The 24,071-nt window shown below is 44.6% G+C and overlaps 1 protein-coding gene across 1 annotated transcript in view; it reads left to right on the forward strand.

Annotated features, from left to right (window-relative positions):
* The window catches only part of tcea1 (transcription elongation factor A (SII), 1), an 85,071-nt gene extending 63,334 nt beyond the window's left edge, over positions 1 to 21,737 (forward strand). Inside the window, exons 9-10 of the mRNA XM_043688334.2 lie at positions 20,437 to 20,508; positions 21,432 to 21,737. Of these exons, the coding sequence (XP_043544269.2) occupies positions 20,437 to 20,508; positions 21,432 to 21,440 (81 nt within the window). The 3' untranslated portion in view covers positions 21,441 to 21,737. The remainder of the gene's footprint in view (positions 1 to 20,436; positions 20,509 to 21,431) is intronic.
* The last annotated feature ends 2,334 nt before the right edge of the window (positions 21,738 to 24,071 follow it).

Consider the following 24,071-nt stretch of genomic DNA (forward strand, 5'->3'; position numbering starts at 1 on the left):
TACATTTATCTAAATTAAACGCTATCTGCCCATTTGTTCTACTGATCAAGAGCTCATTGTATTCTTAGATAACCTCCGAAACTATCCACCATACCATCAATCTTGGTGTCATCCACAAACTTCCATTAGTCACAGACCCCCCCCCCCACTATGAAACCACAACCTTCTTCTCCCACCATTCAATCCAATTTTGTATCTAATTTGATAATTTTCCCTGGATCCTTACTAACCACTTTCCCATGTAAAACCTTGTCAAAGGCCTTGCTAAAGTCCATGTTGACAACGTCTATTTCTCTGCCTTCATATTTGTTCTTGGTCACCTCTTCAAAAAAAAAGTTTCCAAAGGTATGTTAACTTTCCCAGTCCCTTGCCTTTCCAATTACATGTAAATCTTGTCCTTTAGAATCCTCTGCAACAACTTACCAATCGCTGATGTAAGGTTCACTAGTCTATGTGGTAAATGTAAGAAGAAGAACTGCACCTATACACAAGAAAGCACAGCAAGTTGATGACTTGTTTGAAGAAGGGGTTGGTTGCATGGAACTGGTGTGGGAATTTGTCCAGAAGCCAACTCCCTGGCTTTTCCTTGCACCCCTTCTTCAATAAAATGGCACAACATTAGCCACCCTCCAGTCTTCAGGCACCTGACCTGTGGCTGTCAATAAGACCAATATCTCTGCAATTTCTTCTAGCCTCCCACAATGCCCTGGCATACACATGATCAGGTCCTGGGATTTATCTACTTTCATGTGGTTTAAGACCTCCAACACCACTTCTTTTATGAAGTGGACTCTTTTCAAGACATCATGATTTATTTCCCCAAGTTCCCTAGTTTATTTGTCTATCTCCACTTCTAGTTAAAAATATGATTTGGAGATCACACAACACCAGGTTATAGTCCAACAGGTTTAATTGGAAGCACACTAGCTTTTGGAGCATCGCTCCTTCATCAGGTGATAGAGGAGGGATCAATCCTAACACACAGAATTTATAACAAAAATTTACAGTGTGATGTAACTTAAAATTATACGTTGAAAAATTGATTGTCTGTTGAGTCTTTCATCTGTTTGAATACCATGATAGTTTCACTTCTTTCATGTGTAAATCACAAAACGTTTTTTTAAAAGTTGCATTCTCAGGTTAGCTGTTAACAATGGGTATTAACAATAGCTGTTAAAAATATGTTTTATAACTAAGCAGACATCCTATGAAAACATGTTGACCATCTGGATGGATTGTAGCCATGTATGTTAAAAGATTCTGGGGCAGAGATAAGGGCAGGAAGTAATTTATGTGAAAAATTCTACTTCAGAGATCTGGTGGATAGTTAAAGAAATCCCCTTATTGAGTAGGAGGTCAAAATACATCTGAGAATTATAGCTTAATCAGCTTATTATTAGTGATAAGAAATATAATTGAACCCATTTAAGAGAGCAGATAAATGTTCCAACACTGTTCTCAATCTACCTCACTGCCAAAAAGCTCCCTCCTCAAGCAGGGAGCTAACTTGCAGAACCTGTGGGAAATTATTCTGTCTCCGCCGCCTTCAAGCTAAAACTAAACTCGCCCCAACCAGTGTCATCGAGCTGTAGTGTGCAGATGATGATGCTTGTATATGTACAGGCTCCAAGGACATACTCCAGACCATCATCAGCACTTTTACGGTGGCATATAAGGAATGCCTGAAGAAGGGCTTATGCCCGAAACGTCGATTCTCCTGTTCCATGGATGCTGCCTGACCTGCTGTGCTGTTCCAGCAACACATTTTCAGTCTGATCTCCAGCATCTGCAGACCTCACTTTCTCCTCGAAGATTTTAACCTACTGCGAATCCTCTTACAAGGATGCCTTCCTTGAAGAAGCTCTCTTCCCCCCCATTCCTGAAGAAGGGCTTATGCCCGAAACGTCGATTCTCCTGTTCCCTGGATGCTGCCTGACCTGCTGCACTGTTCCAGCAACACATTTTCAGCTATGAGAGCATGGGTCTCACCCTGAACATCTGCAAGACAAGTCCTTCATCAACCTGGCCAGGAAATGTGGAATAAAGCCCCTAATCATCATGGTCTATGGGGACCACTCAGAATATTGACCACTTCCAATATCTTGGAGGTGTTCTGTCAGCCAAAGTAGCTATTAATGAAGAGGTCCAGCAACGCCTCCAGTATGCTTGTGCAGCTTTGAGCTACCTGAGGGAAAGTGTGTTTGAGAGCATCAGATCCAACACCATGATCGTGGTTTACAGAGATGTGATGCTCCTATGTGGCTCTGAGACATGGATTGTCACAGCAGAGACCTCAAGGCTCTGGAGCAGTACCATCAACACTGCCTGCGCAAGATCCTGTAAATCCACTGGGAAGAAAGACATACCAACACTACCATCTTTGATCAGGCCAACATACCCAGCATCTACGAACTGACCACCCTTGATCGGCTACGATGGGAACATTGTACCCATGGCTGACATGAGACTCCCCGAGTAGGTGCTTTACTCCTGGCTTCGAAATGGCAGACAAGTCCCACATGCACAAAGGTAGCACTTCAGTAGTACCCTCAAAGCCTCACTGGCGAAGTGCAACACCTGGAAATCACTGGCCCAAGACTGTCTGTCTAAAGTGGAGGAGGAGCATCCTGGAAGGCCCTTTGAGACTTGTTGTCAGGAAAAAATGGAACCCAGGTGAAAATTGCAAAAGGAGCGCACTGCTGCATTAATGCCCCACCCACCCTTTCCTTTGACCACCACCTACCTCAAGTTAAAGAAACCTGCGGTAGGTGTATCAGTCTGTACAGCCCTGTGCAAACTCACCTGAGTGAAAGAGTGTCATCCTCATCTGTGAGGGACCACTGATGATGCGACATAAGAAATAAAACAATGAATAATTAGCATGGAATATAGAAAAATATAATTTGATCAACCTTACTACATTTTTTTGGGTAATAGAGTAGACAGTAGTGATACAGCAAAGTTTATTTTAACTGGTACCTTATCAGAAAGCACTCTTGATAATGTTTGCTGGTTTATATACCTCAAATACCACGATCTAACATGATGTCTGAGTATTTAGGCAGTAAATGAAGTATATATTCCTGCATTAGGCTTTTATCACTTACTGTGTTTTTACATTGATGTTTTGAGGGATGTTACTGTCTCTCAAAGCTTAGTTTAGTCGGGTTGTACTGTCATTTTGCAGCAACAGCAGGAGCAGTCAGCGTGAGGACTGGGAGTTGTCATGAGGATAAATTTCTCTATAAAAGGACTTACCTAGAGAGTCAGCAGCCTCCATTTTGCAGCAGTAGCGGGAGCAGTGAGAGCAAAGAGCTGAGTGGGAGCAATCAAATTATGCTCTGGGAATGTGAGTGAACCGATAGGTTCGACCACTGCTGAAATTTGAGACACTACATGTATAGTGTCTCCCAAATGCCCCCCTCCTCAAACCAAAAAAAAACTATGGTGTGTTGATAAGGTTTTTTCGATTTTGTTTTTATCATGTGATTGATAAAACATTTTCTTTTTTCATTTATCTATTATTTGACATTATATTTGGACTAAATTAAGCTTAAGAGTCAAAATGGCAGGAGAGCTCAGGTGTGTTATGCTGGTCTTGCTCAATGTGGGAGCTCATGGTCGTGGCTGGTGTCCCTGCCTCCTTCACATGCTGGAAGTGTGTCCAGCTGCAGCTCTTGTTAGACCGCATGATGGCTCTGGAGCTGTGGATAGACTTACTTTAGAGCATCCGTGATGCTGAGGAGGTCGTGGATAGCATGTTTAGTGAATTGGGATTGCTGAGGGGGAAAGGGAATGAGTGACCAAAAGGCAGAGAAAGAGCAGGAAGGTAGTGCAGGGGACTGCGGTCATCTCCCTCCAGAAAAGTACGCTGTTTTGGATATTGCTGGGGGAGATGACTCACCAGGGGAAGGAAGCAGTAGCCAGGTCAATGGCACTGTGGCTGGCTCTGTTGTACAGAAGGGTGGGAAAAAGAGTGGAAGGGCTCTCGTCATAGGGAATTCAATTGTAAGGGGAGTAGATAGGCAGTTCAATGGTTGAAAACTAGACTCCTGAATAATATGTTGCCTCCCAGGTGCACAGGTCAGGGTTGCCTAAGATTGGCTGCAGAACATTCTGAAGGGCGGGTGAACAGCCAGTTGTTGTGGTGCATATAAGCACCAATGATTATAGGTTTAAAAAAAACTAGATGAGGACCTACAAGCAGATCTTAGGGATTTAGGAGCCAAGTTTAAAAAGTAGGACCTCAGAGGTAGAAATCTCTGGATTGATGCCAGTGCTATGCGCTGGTCAGAGTAGAAATGAAAGAATAGGCAGGATGAATGCGTGGCTTAAGAGATGGGACAAGAGGGAAGGGTTCAGATTTTTGGGACATTGGGACTATTACAAATTGGATGTCCACACAGAAATTGCCTCGACTGTAACCAATGTCCTAGGTGGTGTTTTTGCTAACTCTGTTGAAGGTTTAAACTAATGTGGCAGTGGGATAGGAATCAAATGAGGAGGTTAGTGGACAGTGAGGTAGTAACTAAAGCTTGTAAGGAACTAGATAATGAAGTCAGCATGACCAAGAAGAAGAGCAGGCCGGGAGCAGATGATGAAATCAAAGGGACTGGTGGTCTGAGGTGCATTTGTTTTAATGTGAGAAGTGTAGTAGGTAAAGCAGATAAACTTAGGGCTTGGATTAGTACCTGGGAGTATAATGTTATTGCTTGGTTGAGGGAAGGGCAAGATTGGCAATTAAATATCTCTGGATATAGATGCTTCACGTAGGACAGACAGGGAGGTAAAAGGCATTACTGGTCAGGGAGGATATCACAGCTGTGCTGAAGAAGGGCACTATGGAAGACTCGCAGTGACACAATATGGGCAAAGCTAAGAAATAGGAAGGGTGCGGTAACAATGTTGGTGATATACTACAGGCCTCCCAACAGTGAGCATGAAATAGAGGTACAAATATGTAAACTGTTTATGGAAAGATGTAGGAGCAACTGGGTGGTGTTAGGAGATTTTAATTTTCCCCAACATTGATTGGGATTCACTTAGTGTTAGAGGTCTAAATGGAGCAGCATTTGTAAGGAGCATCCAGGTTTTATAGAGCAGTATGTAAATAGCCCAACTTGGCAAGGGGCCATACTGGACTTGGTGTTGGGGAATGAGCCCAGCCAGGTGGTTGAATTTCAGTAGGGGATTGCTTTAATAATAGTGATCACAATTCCATAAGTTTTAGAATACTCATGAATAAAGATGAGAGTGGTCCGAAAGGAAGAATGCTGAATTGGAGGAAGGCCAACTATAGCAAAATATGGCAGGAACAGGGGAATGTAGATTGGGATCAGTTGTTTGATGAGAAAGTGAGGACTACAGATGCTGGAGAACAGAGCTGAAAATGTGTTGCTGGAAAAGCGTAGCAGGTCAGGCAGCATCCAAGGAGCAGGAGAATTGACGTTTCGGGCATAAGCCCTTCTTCAGGAATGAAGAAAGTGTGTCCAGCAGGTTAGGATAAAAGGTAGGGAGGAGGGACTTGGGGGAGGGGCGTTGGAAATGCGATAGGTGGAAGGAGGTCAAGGTGAGGGTGATAGGCCGGAGTGGGGTGGGGGCGGAGAGGTCAGGAAGATCTTTATCTTCACCATGGACATCCAGTCCCTGTACACCTCCATCCCCCATCACGAAGGACTCAAAGTCCTCCGCTTCTTCCTTTCCCGCCGTACCAACCAGTACCCTTCCACTGACACCCTCCTTCGACTGACTGAACTGGTCCTCACCCTGAACAACGTCTCTTTCCAATCCTCCCACTTCCTCCAAACCAAAGGAGTAGCCATGGGCACCCGCATGGGCCCCAGCTATGCCTGCCTCTTTGTAGGATATGTGGAACAGTCCATCTTCCGCAGCTACACTGGCACCACCCCCCACCTTTTCCTCCGCTACATCGATGACTGTATCGGCGCTGCCTCGTGCTCCCACGAGGAGGTTGAACAGTTCATCCACTTTACCAACACCTTCCACCCCGACCTCAAATTCACCTGGACCGTCTCAGACTCCTCCCTCCCCTTCCTACACCTTTCCATTTCTATCTCGGGCAACTGAATCAACACGGACATTTACTATAAACCGACTGACTCCCACAGCTACCTAGACTACACCTCCTCCCACCCTGCCCCCTGTAAAAACGCCATCCCATATTCCCAATTCCTTCGTCTCCGCCGCATCTGCTCCCAGGAGGACGAGTTCCAATATCGTACAACCCAGATGGCCTCCTTCTTCAAAGACCGCAATTTCCCCCCAGACGTGGTCAACGATGCCCTCCACCGCATCTCCTCCACTTCCCACTCCTCCGCCCTTGAGCCCCGCCCCTCCAACCGCCACGAGGACAGAACCCCACTGGTCCTCTCCTACCACCCTACCAACCTCCATATACAGCGTATCATCCGCCGTCATTTCCGCCACCTCCAAACAGACCCCACCACCAGGGATATATTTCCCTCCCCTCCCCTATCAGCATTCCGAAAAGATCACTCCCTCCGTGACTCCCTCGTCAGGTCCACACCTCCCACCAACCCAACCTCCACTCCCGGCACCTTCCCCTGCAACCGCAAGAAATGCAAAACTTGCGCCCACACCTCCCCCCTTACTTCCCTCCAAGACCCCAAGGGATACTTCCATATCCGCCACAAATTCACCTGCACCTTCACACACATCATTTATTGCATCCGCTGCACCTGATGTGGCCTCCTCTATATCGGGGAGACAGGCCGCCTACTTGCGGAACGTTTCAGAGAACACCTGTGGGACAACCGGACCAACCAACCCAACCACCCCGTGGCTCAACACTTCAACCCACCCTCCCACTCCTCCAAGGACATGCAGGTCCTTGGACTCCTCCATCGCCAGACCATAGCAACATGACGGTTGGAGGAAGAGCGCCTCATCTTCTGCCTAGGAACCCTCCAACCACAAGGGATGAACTCAGATTTCTCCAGTTTCCTCTTTTCCCCTTCCCCCACCTTGTCTCAGTCAAATCCCTCGAACTCAGCACCGCCTTCCTGACCTGCAATCTTCTTCCTGACCTCTCCGCCCCCACCCCACTCCGACCTATCACCCTCACCTTGACCTCCTTCCACCTATCGCATTTCCAACGCCCCTCCCCCAAGTCCCCCCTCCCTACCTTTTATCCTAACCTGCTGGACACATTCCTCATTCCTGAAGAAGGGCTTATGCCCGAAACATCAATTTTCCTGCTCCTTGGATGCTGCCTGACCTGCTGCGCTTTTCCAGCAACACATTTTCAGCTCAGTTGTTTGAAGGTAAATCCATATTTGATATGTGGAAGGCTTTTAAAGAGATGTTGATTAGAGTTCAAGACAGACATGTCCCACCACTATTAAAATGATGAATGAAGTACATCAGGCGGTTGTTTGCGAAAGACCTAGGCAGTTGTGGTGGTACTGCTGCCTCACCTGGGTTCGATTCCTGACTTAGGCGACGTGCGGGGTTTGCATGTACTCCCTGTGTCTGCATGAGTTTCCTCCAGGTGCTCCACTTTCCTCCCACAATCCAAAGATATGCAGATCAGGTGAATTGGCCATGCTAAATTGCCCATAGTTATAGTTGCATTAGTCAGGGGTAAATGTAGGGGAATGGGTCTGGATGGGTTACTCTTTGGACTGTTGGTGTGGACTTGTTGGGCTGAAGAGCGTGTTTCCATACTGTATGAAATCTCCTTTAATCTAATCTAAAATGAGGGATAGAAATGTCAAGATTAGGGAACCTTGAATGACAGGTAAATTTGTGAGAATAGCTAAAAGGAAAAAGGAAGCGTACTTAAGGTCCAGGCGACTGAAAACAGACAAAGCTTTGGAAGAATTTCGGGAAAGTAGGATCAATCTGAAACGAGGAATTAAGAAGGCTAAGAGGAGTCTTGCAATATTGTTAGCAAACAAGGTTAAGGAAAATCCCAAAGCCTTTTATTTGTATATAAGGAGCAAGAGGGTAACTAGGGAAAGGGTTGGCCCACTCAAGGATGAAGGAGGAATGATATGCATGGAGTCAGAGAAAATGGATGAGATACTTAATGAGTACTTTGTGTCAATATTCACCGAGGAGAGGAATGTGACTGATGTTGAGGTTAGGCATAGATGTTTAATTACTCAAGATTAAGTTGGCATAAGGAGGGGGTAAATGTTGGGTATTCTAAAGGGCATTAAGGTGGACAAGTCCTCAGGTCCAGATGAGATCTATTCCAGATTACTGAGGGAAGCTAGAGAGGAAATAGCTGAGGTCTTAACAATATCGTTGCAGCATCCTTGAACACGGTGAGGTCCAGGAAGACTAGAGAATTGCTAATATTGTCCTCTTATTTAAGAAGGGTAGCAGGGATAACCCTGGCAATTATAGACCAGAGAGCCTGATGCCAGTGGTAGGAAAGCTGCTGGGGAATATACTGAAGATTGGGATCTATTTATATTTGGGAAAAAATGGGCTCATCAGTGGTTGGCAACATGGTTTTGTGCAGGGAAGGTCATGTCTTGCCAACTTAATAGAATTCTTTGAGCAAGTGACAAAGTTGATGTCAAATACATGGACTACAGTAAAGCATTTGATAAGGTTCCCCATGGTAGGCTAATGCAGAAAATGAAGTCCAGGGTGTACTAGCTGGATGGATAGAGAACTGGCTGGGCAGCCGGGACAGTAGTAGTGGAAGAGAGTTTCTCAAAATGGAGAACTGTGACCAGTGGTGTTCAACAGGGATCTGTGTTGGGACCATTGTTGTTGGCGATTTACATAAATAATCTGGAGGAAGGTATAGGTGGTCTGATTAGCAAGTTTGCAGATGACACTAAGATTGGTGGAGTAGTAAATAGTGAAGGGGACTGTCAGAGAATGCAGCAGAATATCGATTGGAGAGTTGGGCAGAGAAATGGCAGATGGAGTTCAATCTGGGCAAATGCGAGGTGTTGAATTTTAGAAGATCCAATTCAAAAGTAAACTATACAGTAAATGGAAAAGCCCTGGGGAAAGTTGATATACAGAGCAATCTGGGTGTTCAGGTCCATTGTACCCTGAATGTGACAATGCAGGCCGATAGAGTGGTCAAGAAGGCATACAGCATAGAACATAGAAGAATACAACGCAGTACAGACCCTTCGGCCCTCGATGTTGCGCTGATCCAAGCCCACCTAACCTACACTAGCCCACTATCCTCCATATGCCTATCCAATGCCCGCTTAAATGCCCATAATGCTGGAGAGTCCACCACTGCTACTGGCAGGGCATTCCATGAACTCATGACTCGCTGAGTAAAGAACCTACCCCTAACATCTGTCCTATACCTACCCCCCCTTAATTTAAAGCTATGCCCCCTTGTAATAGCTGACTCCATACGTGGAAACAGATTCTCACTGTCGACCCTATCTAAACCCCTAATCATCTTGTACACCTCTATCAAGTCACTCCTAAACCTTCTTTTCTCCAATGAAAACAACCCCAAGTGCCTCAGCCTTTCCTCATACGATCTTTCTACCATACCAGGCAACATCCTGGTAAAGCTCCTCTGCACCCATTCCAGTGCCTCCACATCCTTCCTATAGTATGGCGACCAAAACTGCACACAATACTCCAGATGCGGCCGCACCAGAGTCTTATACAGCTGCAACATGACCTCAGTACTCCGGAACTCAATTCCTCTACCAATAAAAACCAGTACGCCATATGCTGCCTCCGCACTATTTACCTGGGTGGCAACTTTCAAAGATCTGTGTACATGGACACCAAGATCCCTCTGCTCATCCACACTACCAAGTATCCGACCATTAGCCCAGTACCCCATCTTTTTGTTACTCTTACCAAAGTGAATCACCTCACACTTAGCTGCATTGAACTCCATTTGCCACCTTTCTGCCCAGTTCTGCAGCTTATCTATATCCCGCTGTAACCTGCCACATCCTTCCTCACTGTCTACAACTCCTCCGACTTTCGTATCATCCGCAAACTTGCTCACCCAACCTTCTAACCCCTCCTCCAGGTCATTTATAAAAATGACAAACAGCAATGGTCCCAAAACAGATCCTTGCGGAACACCGCTAGTGACGGCACTCCAAGATGAACGTTTGCCATCAACTACTACCCTCTGTCTTCTTCCAGCCAGCCAACCCCTAATCCAAACCTCCAACTCGCCCTCAATGCCATACCTCCGTATTTTTTGCAGTAGTCTACCATGGGGAACCTTATCAAACGCCTTACTAAAATCCATATACACCACATCTACCGCTTTCCCCTCGTCCACCTCCTTAGTCACCTTCTCAAAGAATTCAATAAGGTTTGTGAGGCACGACCTGCCCTTCACAAAACCATGCTGACTATCCTTGATCACATTATTCCTATCCAGATGTTCATAAATCCTATCCCTTACAATTCTCTCTAAGATTTTGCCCACAACAGAAGTGATACTCACCGGCCTATAGTTACTAGGGTTATCCCTACTCCCCTTCTTGAACAAGGGAACCACATTTGCTAGCCTCCAATCTTCTGGCACTACTCCTGTAGACAACGAGGACATAAAAATCAAGGCCAATGGCTCTGCAATCTCCTCCCTTGCTTCCCTAGGATAAATGGCATCAGGCCCAGGGGACTTATCTATTTTCACCCTTTCCAGAATTTCCAACACCTCTTCTCTACATACCTCAAAGCCATCCATTCTACTTAATTGTGACTCAGTACTCACATTGACAACAATGTCCTGTTCCTGATTGAATACTGACGAAAAGTATTCATTCAGTTTCTCCCCAATCTCTTCAGCCTCCACACGCAACTTCCCACTACTATCCTTGACTGGACCTATTCCTACCCTAGTCATTCTTTTATTCCTGACATACCTATAGAAAGCCTTAGGGTTTTCCCTAATCCTACCAACTAAGGACCTTTCATGTCCCCTCCTTGCTGCTCTTAGCTCTCTCTTCAGGTCCTTCCTGGCTACCTTATAACTCTCAATCGCCCCAATTGAACCTTCACGCTTCATCTTTACATAGGCCGCCCTCTTCCATTTAACAAGGGATTCCAATTCCTTATTAAACCACGGCTCCCTCACACGACCCTTTCTTCCCTGCCTGACTGGTACATACTTATCAAGGACACTCAATAGTTGCTCCTTGAACAAGCTCCACATATCAATTACGCCCTTGCCTTATTGCTTACTTTTCCAAGCCACACATCCTAAGTCATGCCTCACCGCATCATAATTTCCCTGTCCCCAGCTATAACTCTTGCCCTGTAGTGCACACTTATCCCTCTCCATCACTGGAGTAAAAGTCTCCGAATTGTGGTCACTGTCCCCAAAGTGCTCACACTACCTCTAATTCTAACACTTCTCCTGCGCACTTTTAAAGGGAAAAAAAACCTACCCGGCTGCCCCTCTGGTCTTCGTCACTTCCCCCTGCTGCTCCCGCTCTTTCTGTAACGAGAGAAAAAAAACACCGCTGCCCGCTACCGGTAAGTAATTTTAAAACAAACTGTCTTACCTTAGCTGCTGCTCGCACTCAAAGCATGTTTTCCTTCATCTGACGGGGTGTTGAGTATAAGGGTTGGCAGATCATGTTATAATTATATAGGACTTTGGGTCAGCCACATTTGGAATACTGCATACAGTTCTGGCTGCCACATTACCAAAAGGTAGTGGATGCTTTGGAGAGGTTGCAGACGAGGTTCACCAGGATTTTGCCTGGTATGGAGGCGCTAGCCATGAAGAGTGGTTGAATAGATTAGGATTATTTTCATTATAAAGATGGAGGTTGAGGGTGACCCTGATTTGAAGTTTACAAAATAATGAGAGGTATAGACAGGGTGGGTAGCAAGAAGCTTTTTCCCAGAGTGGGGGATTCAATTACTCGGGGTCACGAATTCAAGGTGAGAGGAAAAATAGTTTAAGGGAGATATGAGTGGAAAGTTCTTTGCGCAGAGGGTGGTGGGTGCCTGGAACGCCTTACCAGCAGAGTTGGAAGAGGCAGGCATGAATGGACAGGAAGTGGAGGGATACAGATCCTTCGAAAATAGGCAATAGGTTTAGGTAGAGGATCTGGATCATTGTAGGCTTGGAGGGGCTGTTCCTGTATAGGTGCCTGTTAACAAAAAGTTTTCTATACAAAAGATGTAATTTATCTGGATTTTCAGAAGACCTTTGATCAGCTGGTCTCTTAATAGACTAATAAATATGGTCAGAGAATGTTGAATCGGTGTCAATGCACCTCATTTCCTGACTGAAAGAAGAGTGGCAGGAGGTGATGTTTCACAAAGTTTAGTGCTGAAAAAAACTACTGTGCACAATTTATATGAATAGTTTGGACTTTGGAATGAAAACACAATTTCTGAGTCTGCGAATGGCACCACATCTGAAGGATAGTTGTTACTGAGGAGGACTGCAGCAAATTCCGTGAGGACATCAATAAATTTGCGGAATGGGCAAACAACTGGTAAAGAAAGTTTAAGCACAGACAAACATGAGGTAGTACATTTTGTTAGGAAGAATAACAAAGTTAGACTTGCACCATCTAAATAATATCTAGGTGGAGTAGAAGAGCAAAGGGATTTCTGAATGTACAAACAGCACTCTCACAACATTAGGCAGCAGGTTACCAAGGCAATAAGAAAAGCAAACCCAGTAGTAGGCTTTAAATACAGATTAATATAGATTTGATAGAGGAGTTTAACGCCTGCATTGAACCTTGTTTAGATTGCATTCAACAGATTATGAGCTGGTCTGGTCACTAGGTTATTAAAAGGACATTGCTGCATTGGAGAGGTTTGAATGAAGATTTCCAAGGATGATATCTGAAAACAATTGCCAGATCGGATCTCTTCTGTCTATCAAAAAGAAGATGTAACCCAACAGGCCTTTGAAATTCTGAAAGATGTTAATACTTCTACTTCCTTTTGTAAGACCTTAACCAGAGGGCAACTGTGTAATTATCCAAAATGAATTTTAAATGTCCAAAATGAAATTTAGAAGAAATGTTTGCACCTCTGGAGTATTAAGAATGAGGAAGTCACTACTGTAGAAGAAATAGCAAAATGCATCTATGTATTTCAGCAGAAATAAAAATTCTCAGGAAGAAGTAAGTGCATGGTTTCAATGTTAGATCTCAAGAAAAGATTGAAGCACATGCTCCTGGTGCATAACAATCATTAGGAAATTTGGATGGAGGGTTTGTTTCTGTGCCGTATATCCCATTGTGATTTTATAACTTGAATGTGAGGATGACAATTTTACTGAATGTTGTCTTCTGAGAACTTGATCACTTGATTACAGTCTGAGTCCTGTTTACAGATTAAAAACAAAATGTTGCAGATGCTGGGAATCTGAAACAAGCACAAAGAATGCTGGAGGAACTATATCTATGAAAAGAAATAACAATGTTTTGAATCTGTTCACAACTGTTCCTTTAGAGGCTCTATTTCCCTGAAGAATACTGTTCACTATATAAGATCGTGAGAACTAGGAACAGGAATAGATAATTCATACCCTCTAGCCTGTTCCACCATCTGGTACGATCATGGCTGATCTCAACTTGGCTTCTACTCCACCTTTCTGTCCATTCTCCATCACTCTTCAACCCATTGCTAATTTAAAATCTATCAATCTCCACAAATGTACTCAATGTCCCAGCATCCACTGCACTCAAGAATAGTGAATTCCACAGATTTATGACCCTTTTGAGAGAAGTAATTTATATTAATCTCTTTTAAATCTGCTAGGCCTTATCCTAAACTATGACCTATCATTCTAGATTGCCCCACATCAGTGAACATTCTTTCCATGTCTAATTTGTCAATCCCCTTTAGCATCTTTTATACCTCCATTAAATATCTTCTCATTCTTCTAAATTCCAGAGGTTTCAACTTAAACTGCTCACTCCCTCTTCATAAGACAAGCCTGTCACCTTGGGAATCAATCTAGTGAACCTCCTGAACTGCCTTCAATTCAACTACATGCCTCCTAAGTAAGAGGGACAAAATTGTACATTGTATTCCAGGTGCAGTCTCACTAATGCCTATATAGTTGCAGCACCATTTCCCAACTTTTATACTCTCTATTCCTTTAGGAATAAATACCAAAATTCTACCTGCCTGCCTTATTACCTACTGTAGTCAAAGATGATGCTGGAAAAGCACAGCTGGTCAGGCAGCATTCAAGCAGCAGCAGAATCGACGTTTTGGGCAGAAGCCCTTCTTAAGGAATGGGGTGGGGGATAGAGAAGGGGGCTGAGAGATAAATAGGAGGATGGGGATTGGGGGTTGGGTAGCAGGGAAGTTGATAGGTAGATGGAGGTGATAGGTAGATGAAGGTGGAGGGTGATGGTGATAGGTTGGAGGGGAGGGTGGGGCGGATAGATGGAAAGGAAGATGGACAGGTAGGACAGTTCAAGAGGGTGGTGCCAAGTTGGAGGGTTGGATCTGGGATGAGGTAGAGGAAGGGAGATGAGGAAACTGGTGAAATTGATGTTACCCTATGGTTGGAGGGCCCCAAGGCAGAAGATAAGGCATTCTTCCTCCAGTTGGGTGGCTTTGATTTGGCAATGCAAATCCTTGGCGGAGTGGGAGGCGGAGTTGAAGTGGTCGGCGGTGAGGTTGTTTGATGTGTGTGCCCCAGAGATGTTCCCTGAAATGTTCCACGAATTGGTCCTGTCTCCCTAGTGTAGCGGAGACCACATTGAGAACAACAGACGCAGTAGATGAGATGTTTGGATGCGAAGGAAAATCTGCCGGATGTGGAAGGATCCTTAGGGGCTTTGAGCAGGGGGGAGGGTGGAGGTATGGGACACAGGTTTTGCACCTCTTGCGGTGGCAATGGAAGGTGCTGGGCATGGAGAGACGGTGATCAGAAGTCCAGGGAGATAGAACATAGAACATAGAAGAATACAGCGCAGTACAGGCCCTTTGGCCCTCGATGTTGCGCCGATCCAAGCCCACCTAACCTATACTAACCCACTATCCTCCATATACCTATCCAATGCCCGCTTAAATGCCCATAAAGAGGGAGAGTCCACCACTGCTGCTGGCAGGGCATTCCATGAACTTACGACTCGCTGAGTGAAGAACCTACCCCTAACTTCAGTCCTATATCTAACCCCCCTTAATTTAAAGCTATGCCCCCTTGTAATACCCGACTCCATACGCGGGAAAAGGTTCACACTGTCAACCCTATCTAACCCCCTAATCATCTTGTACACCTCAATCAAGTCACCCCTAAACCTTCTTTTCTCTAATGAAAACAGCCCCAAGTGTCTCAGTCTTTCCTCATACGATCTTCCTTCCATACCAGGCAACATCCTGGTAAACCTCCTCTGCACCCGTTCCAGTGCCTCCACATCCTTCCGATAGTATGGCGACCAAAACTGCACACAATATTCCAGATACGGCCGCACCAGAGTCTTATACAGCTGCATCATGACCTCAGTACTCCGGAACTCAATTCCTCTACCAATAAAAGCCAGTACGCCATATGCCTTCCTCACCGCACTATTTACCTGGGTGGCAACTTTCAGAGATCTGTGTACATGGACACCAAGATCCCTCTGCTCATCCACACTACCAAGTATCCGACCATTAGCCCAGTACCCCATCTTTTTGTTATTCTTCCCAAAGTGAATCACCTCACACTTAGCTGCATTGAACTCCATTTGCCACCTTTCTGCCCAGCTCTGCAGCTTCTCTATATCCTGCTGTAACCTGCCACATCCTTCCTCACTGTCAACAACTCCTCCGACTTTCGTATCATCCGCAAACTTGCTCACCCAACCTTCTAACCCCTCTTCCAGGTCATTTATAAAAATGACAAACAGCAATGGTCCCAAAACAGATCCTTGCGGAACACCGCTAGTGACGGCACTCCATGAAGAAACTTTGCCATCAACTACTACCCTCTGTCTTCTTCCATCCAACCAATTCCTAATCCAAACCTCCAAGTCACCCTCAATGCCATATCTCCGTATTTTCTGCAGTAACCTACCATGGGGAACCTTATCAAACGCCTTACTAAAATCCATATATACCACATCTACCGCTTTCCCCTCATCAACCTCCTTCGTCACCTTTCCAAAGAATTCAATAAGGTTTGTGAGGCACGATCATCTCTGACACCTCCCTCCCCTTCCTGGACCTCGCAAGTTGTGTGTGTGGTGTTGGGAAAGCACAGCAGCTCAGGCAGCATCTGTGTAGCAGAAGAATTGATGTTTCGGACATAAGTCCCTCATCCTGATAAAGAGCTTAGGCCTGAAACGTCGATTCTCAAGGGTTCAGCCTTTTCAGATTAAAGGAGAAAAATAACTAAAATATTTCAAGATTAATTTGAGATTAAAAGAAATCACTCCTCTATTCAAAGATTAGCAAACATGTAAAAAAGTGACCAAAATTATAACTGAAACTTTGTGGTATTTACAAACACAGCTGGAAGGCAAAAAAAATTGCTTTACATGGCCATCACAAACATTTGACACACAACAGAGTCCTTTTTCGAGTTTTGCCCGTGTTGTAATGTACGAATCACAACAATCATTGGAGCACATTCCCACCAACAGCATTGTCGATGATAATGACCAAATAATCTGTATTCATAATATCGAGTGGGAATAAACATTGGCTAGGATAGTCAGGTAATTCTAATGCTTTTCTTTGAAAACCCCAAACGACCTTTTACAATCACCCGACAGAGCAGATTAGTGCCTCAGTATAAGGCCCCATCTGAAAGTCACACTTATGCTGTCCTAGAATGTCAGCTAGATTGTTTTCAAATTCTGAAGTTGACTTTAAAATTTAGATGCCTCTGACTCAAGATTCAAGAGTCCGACTAACTGAGCTACTGCTGACATAACTGTAGTCTGGCATGAGTGAAAACAAATATCTATAAATACATTAATAAAAGGAGACTAGATGGTGGAGCTTTTAATCTTTCACCCATCCAAACTATATGCAAGAAACAGAATTTGGAAAATAAATATAAATATCTTATCTAGGAAGAGAAAAGGGTGCAGATGAGTTATGTCGTAATTAGCATGCAGATGCAACAATGACATTTAACAGCCAATCATAATACTCAGACAAGGCAGGTAGATTCTGACTGGCCAGGACATGTAGGAGAGTTTAGCATGGCATCTCATTATTCAAAAGACTTGTACTGATCGTATTGATCCTGTACGAAATTATAGACCAGTTAATGTTTAATATGCATTATTGAGAAATTGTTAGAATTCATTATACAGGAGGTAATAACAGGATATTTGGAAAGTCAAAATGCAATCCATCAAAATCAGCATAGTTTTATGAACAGTAAATCAAACATTGCTAATTTGCTAAAGTTCGTTGATGATGAAACAAGAAATATGGATAAGGGACACCCCGTAAATGTGGTATATCTGTTCTTCCGAATTTGAATAAGGTGCCATATAAAAGGTTAACACACAAGAAAAGATCACATCGAGTTGAGGGTAATTTATTTGCTTGGATAGAAGATTGGCTAACTAACAGATCAAAATAATTTTTTTCAACCAGGACACCTGCCCACCCACCGAGGACTCTTTCTCGCACCTCCAATACACCCCATTACCTGGACACCCTGTGCCGGCCTGTTACCCACCCTTGATCTCTTCACTACAAACTGTTGCCATGACATCGACCGCCTCAGCCTGTCCACCCCCTCATCCAATCCAACCTCCTGCCCTCACAATGCGTAGTCCTCCACTCCCTTTGCTCACTATCAAACCCGCAGACAAGGTGGACGCACTAGTAGTCTGGTGCAACGACCTCTATACCTCTGAAGCCAGGTGCCAACTCGCAGACACCTCCTCCTACTGCTCCCTTGATCACAACCCAACCTCCCATTCACTAAACCATCATTTCCCAGACCATCCATAACCTCATCACCTCCGGGGATCTCCTACCCACAGTCTCCAACCTCATTGTCCGAGAAGCCTGCACAGCCCAATTCTATCTCCTACCGAAGATTCACAAACCTGACTGCCCCGGTCGACCCGTTGTCTCAGCCTGCGCCTGTCCCACTGAACTCACCTCTGCATACCTTGACACCGTCTTGTCCCCCTTAGTCCAGGAACTCCCCACCTATGTTCGGGACACCACCCATGCCCTTTACTTCCTCCAAGATTTACGTTTCCCTAGCCCTCAACGCCTCATCTTCACCATGGACATCCAGTCCCTGTACGACACGACAAAGGTCTCCAAGTTCTCCATTTCTTCCTCTCACATCGACCCAACCACTACCCTTCCACCGACAGCCTTATCCACCTGGTTAAGCTGCTCCTCATCCTCAACAATTTCTCCTTCCAATCTCCTCACTTCCTCCAAACCAAAGGGGTAGCGAGGGCATCCATATGGGACCCAGCTATGCCTGCCTGTTTGTCGGCTATGTGGAACAGTCCAACTTCCACAGTTACACCGGAACCACCCCCACCTGTTCCTCTGCTACATCGATGACTGTATCGGTGCTACCTCAAGGTGAACAGCTCATCAACTTTACCAACACCTTCCACCCCAACGTCAAACTCACCTGGACCATCTTGGACACCTCACACACAACTTACCGGCACCACTCCCCACCTCTTCCTCCGTTACATTCATGACTGCATTGGTGCCACCTCGTGCTCCTGAGAGAAGGTTGAGCAATTCATCAACTTCACCAACACATTCCACCCTGACCAGCCATGGGCACACGTATGGGCCCCAGCTATGCCTGTCTCTTTGTTGGCTACGTAGAGCAGTTGATCTTCCGTAATTACACCGGCACCACTTCCCACCTCTTCCTCCGCTACATTGATGACTGCATTGGCACCACCTCGTGCTCCCGCGAGGAGGTTGAGCAATTCATCAACTTCACCAACACATTCCACCCTGACCTTAAATTTACCTGGACCATCTCTGACACCTCCCTCCCCTTCCTGGACCTCGCCATCTCCATTAATGACAACCAACTTGACACTGACATTTTTTACAAACCCACCGACTCCCACAGCTACCTGGATTACACCTCTTCCCACCCTACCTCTTGTAAAAATGCCATCCCGTATTCCCAATTTCTCCGCCTCCGCCGTATCTGCATCCAGGAGGACCAGTTCCACCACAGAACACACCAGATGGCCTCCTTCTTTAGAGACCGCAATTTCCCTTCCCACGTGGTTAAAGATGCCCTCCAACGCATCTCGTCCACATCCCGCACCTCCGCCCTCAGACCCCACCCCTCCAACCATAACAAGGACAGAACGCCCCTGGTGCTCACCTTCCACCCTACCAACCTTCGCATAAACCAAATCATCCGCCGACATTTCCGCCACCTCCAAACAGACCCCACCACCAGGGATATATTTCCCTCCCCACCCCTTTCCGCGTTCCGCAAAGATTGTTCCCTCCTGGTCAGGTCCATGCCCCCCTACGACCCACCCTCCCATCCTGGCACTTTCCCCTGCCACCGCAGGAACTGTAAAACCTGCGCCCACACCTCCTCCCTCACCTCTATCCAAGGCCCTAAAGGAACCTTCCACATCCATCAAGGTTTTACTTGCATATCCACTAATATCATTTATTGTATCCGTTGCTCCCGATGCGGTCTCCTCTACATTGGGGAGACTGGGCGCCTCCTAGCAGAGCGCTTTAGGGAACATCTCCGGGATACCCGCACCAATCAACCACACCGCCCCGTGGCCCAACATTTCAACTCCCCCTCCCACTCTGCCGAGGACATGGAGGTCCTGGGCCTCCTTCACCGCCGCTCCCTCACCACCAGACGCCTGGAGGAAGAACGCCTCATCTTTCGCCTCGGAACACTTCAACCCCAGGGCATCAATGTGGACTTCAACAGTTTCCTCATTTCCCCTTCCCCCACCTCACCCTAGTTCCAAACTTCCAGCTCAGCACTGTCCCCATGACTTGTCCGGACTTGTCCTACCTGCCTATCTCCTTTTCCACCTATCCACTCCACCCTCTCCTCCCTGACCTTCATCCCCTCTCCCAATCACCCATTGTACTCTATGCTACTTTCTCCCCTCCCCCACCCTCCTCTAGCTTATCTCTCCACGCTTCAGGCTCACTGCCTTTATTCCTGATGAAGGGCTTTTGCCCGAAACGTCGATTTCGAAGCTCCTTGGACGCTACCTGAACTGCTGTGCTCTTCTAGCACCACTAATCCAGAATCTGGTTTCCAGCATCTGCAGTCATTGTTTTTACCTCCTTTCTGATCTCTAGCATCTGCAGTACTGAGTTTCTCCTCCTGGACCGTATGTCTTGCCAAATTTGATTCCGTTAACTTTCTAATTTAAAATCCAATTGCAGGAATTGACCTCCTTGTTTGTTACATTGTAGTCTTCATTGTGTCAATCTAAAACTCAACTCAGTGGTCCAGAGAAGAAATGCCTAACAGTGTCCTTTTTCTTTGAACTCTATTAGGTTCAAACTCGTAGTGCTGATGAACCAATGACCACATTTGTCGTATGCAATAACTGCGGAAATAGATGGAAGGTGAGACCTTTAAATCTGAAATACATCCTTAGAAAATTGATGTAGTCTAGTAGGTGCACCTTAAATGAGGATTTGTTATGTATTTTAAGAAAAGGGCAACTTTATAAGATTTTACACAATGAGGAAACATTTTTGCCCTTTCCAATGTATTCAAGAGGAAAAACACGCATGCGCACACAGTGTTATATGGATCTTGAATTCTCTGTCTGAAAGGGTACTAGAGGGAGAAACACTCAAAGAACAAAGAAAATTTACAGCTCACGAACACGCCCTTCGGCCTCCAAGCCTGAACTGATCCAAATCCACTGTCTAAACCTATCGCCTAATTTCTAAGAATCTGTATCCCTCTGCTCCCCACCTACTCATGCATCTGTCCAGATGCATCTTAAATTAGTCTACTGTGCCTGCCTCCACCACCTCTGGCAATACCACCCTCTGTGTAAAGCATTTGCCGCGTGTATCCCCCTTAAACTTTTCTCCTCTCACCTTGAATGCGTGACCTCTCGTTATTGAATTCCTCACCCTGGGAAAAAGCTTATCTCTCTCTACCCTGTCTATACCCTTCCTGATTTTGTAGACCTCAGTCAGGTCCCCCCCTCAATCTGCTTTTTTCTAATGAAAACAATCCTAACCTACTCAACCTCTCTTCGTGGCTAGCACCTTCCATACCAGGCAACGTAATTTTGCTTTTAGAAATGAAAACCTGTAACCTAAAGCTATAATTCGAAACTGGGACCGGACTGAGTGGTTGCTTGCCAGCTCAGACACAAGGGGCCAATTGCTTCCTTCCATGCTGCCTTTTGTTTTAAATAGAGGTGGTGTCTTCTGATATTTATAGCTTCATATAGTTGAAGCCTTGATTCGTTAATTTAATACAGCTTTTGAAATGTTATAACATTCTAGTCTAATTTTGTTTTTCACAGTTCTGTTGAGATGCTGAATAAACTTCAGAAGAGAACATGTTGGACCAGAGCTTGATGAACTTCGATTTCTAATTAGTTGTGTAAATCAAAGTTAAAACTTCAATGAGGATATTTGTAGAACAATACATCCCTGTGGCAGATTTTTTTTGTATAAATATAGTTTCCCCAAAAACATTCTAACTGTGTATTCTGTGCAGAATAGATCTTTGAAACAAAAAAAAACTCATGCTTGTAAAAGCAGGCAGCATCTAAATGTATGAAAAGTTTCTTTTTATATGTAGTTTGACATTAAAGTTTTAAAATGTGCTTAATGCGTTATCTGGTTTTTGGGTTTGTTTTAAAGTCAAAACAGTAAAAAATGGGCCATGCATTTGGACAGCTATTGTTCCTAGGAAAGTACTTGAACTCAGAATTAATTTTAAGCATTAATGATGAGTTTTGTTTGATATTTATTTGGTTGGGAAATATAAAGAATACTACCAATGTTTAGTTAAACTACCATAAACGTTTGAAGACTGGTTCTTGAAGCCCAAATACTAAACTATACTAAACCCATTTACCAGCTTTGAAAGGTCCATCGCCTGCGATGCCCTCGCATTTGAAGTACTCATCCAGATGCTGCTTAAATGTTGCAAGAGTACCTGTCTCCTCCACCCTCTCAGTCAGTGTGGTATATACTTCTATCACCCTCTGGGTAATTTCTTTTCTCCTATCTCCTCAAAACCATTTACTCCTCACTTAAACTTGTGCACTCTGCTCTCAGACATGTCTGCCATGGGGAAGAGATTCTCACAATCTACCCTGACTATAACCTCAAACTTTTGTATGTTTCAGTGAGATACCCCCTTAGTCTCTTCTGCTGCAAGGAAAACAAATCTAATCTATCCAGTCTGTCCTCGTAACAGATTTTTTAAATCCCAGGAAACATTCCAATGAATCTGATCTGCACCATGCAATCATGTCCTTCTGATAATTGGCGATTACTGCACACAGTATTCCATCTTTGCCCTAACCAATGTTTGATAAAGCCTTTCTTGCTCCTATATCCTATGCCTCAGCTAATGGATGCAAGCATCAGTCTGCTGCCTTCACCACCCTGTCTACCTCTGCTGACACCTTCAGGAGTCTATAGACTTGTACACCAAGGTCTCGTCGTTCTTCGGGACTTCCTCGGGACCCATCATTCAATGCATATATCATTCCCTTATTAGACCTCCCAGAATGCATCACCTTGCATTTATCAGAACTGAATTCCATTTGCCACTGCTCTGCTCAATTTACCATCCGATCAAGAACTAGATATGATTTGACTTGATTTATAATTAATGCAGAAGAAATTTACAAGCATATTGCCAAGACTCAAGAGTGTTAGTTATAGGACATTGCTGCCCAGGCCAGCATTTATTCCCCATCCGTAATTGTTCAGAGTCAACCATATTGATGTAGGTTTGGAGTCTCATGAGCCAGACGAGGTAAGGACAGCAGTTTCCTTCTCTATAAGGCATTGGAGAGCAGAGGGGTTTTCCACAACAGTTGCAATTATTTCATGATCATCATTAGGTTCTTACATTCAGATATTTATTATATTCAAATTCTATTATCTGCAATGGCAGAATTCAATTCCTGCTTCCTGGAACTTACCTGTGTCTCAAGATTAATAGTCTAATGTTAATACTCCTAGGCTGATGCCTCCCCATTGTTTTCTTTGGACTAGAGAAAGCTAAGGGAGGACTAGATTGAGCCATACAAAATTGAGTGTTTTCGAAGGGAAGAAACATTACAAGTTAGTAGAGAGCCCAGTAACTTGGGGTACAGTTTAAAGGTAAGGAGCAGGAGGTTTAGAGGAGATTTAAGGAAAACTTTTTTCAATCAGAAGATGTAGGCATTTAGAACTTACTGCCTAAAAGTGTTGTAGAGGTGAGAACCCTTAAAACATCTGAGAGTATTAAGATGAACATATGAAACATCATAGTAGGCAAGGTAATGGATAGAGTGCTGGAAAATGGAATTAGATTAAATAGGTTGCTTGATTGGCAGAGATAAGATGGGCAAAAGGATCTTTTGTTGCTATTTAAGTCTGACTCCATGAAATTAAGAAACAGAAATACTTTTTTAATGACAGTTTTTATAATCTCAAGATGTCCTTCAGTACTTTTGAACTTTAGTCACTGCAGGCAGCACTAATGGAAGGTTTACCTAAACAGATTATTCAGATGACAACAGTACAGTGCAGGAAAAGGCCATTTGGCCCACCAAGACTGTGCTGACATATGCTTTCCTAAACAAAAAAAAACCTTCTTTGCCTCGATGGTCTATATGCCTCTATCCATGGCCTAATCATACATTGGTCAAGATGCTTCTTAAACATTGCTATTATATGTGCCTCCACCACCTCTGGTAGTGCATTCCTCTGTTTTTTTTTAAAAAAAGCTTGTTTCCATATCTCTAAACTCACTCCTTTTACCTGAAGCCAAAGTCCCCCTAGTAATTGGAATTTTTACCCTGGGAAAACAACTCCAAATAACCATTCTGTCATTCTATCTATGCCTCTCATAGTTTAGTAGACTTCTATCAAGTTGTCCTTCATCCTTTGCTTAAGTAATAACAAACTAGGTTTGTCTATGTTATGAATGAGGCCAG

Source organism: Chiloscyllium plagiosum, unplaced genomic scaffold (genome assembly GCF_037043375.1).
Source record: "Chiloscyllium plagiosum isolate Xiang-an unplaced genomic scaffold, Cpla_swu_hap1 HiC_scaffold_4, whole genome shotgun sequence".
Lineage (NCBI taxonomy): Eukaryota > Metazoa > Chordata > Chondrichthyes > Orectolobiformes > Hemiscylliidae > Chiloscyllium > Chiloscyllium plagiosum.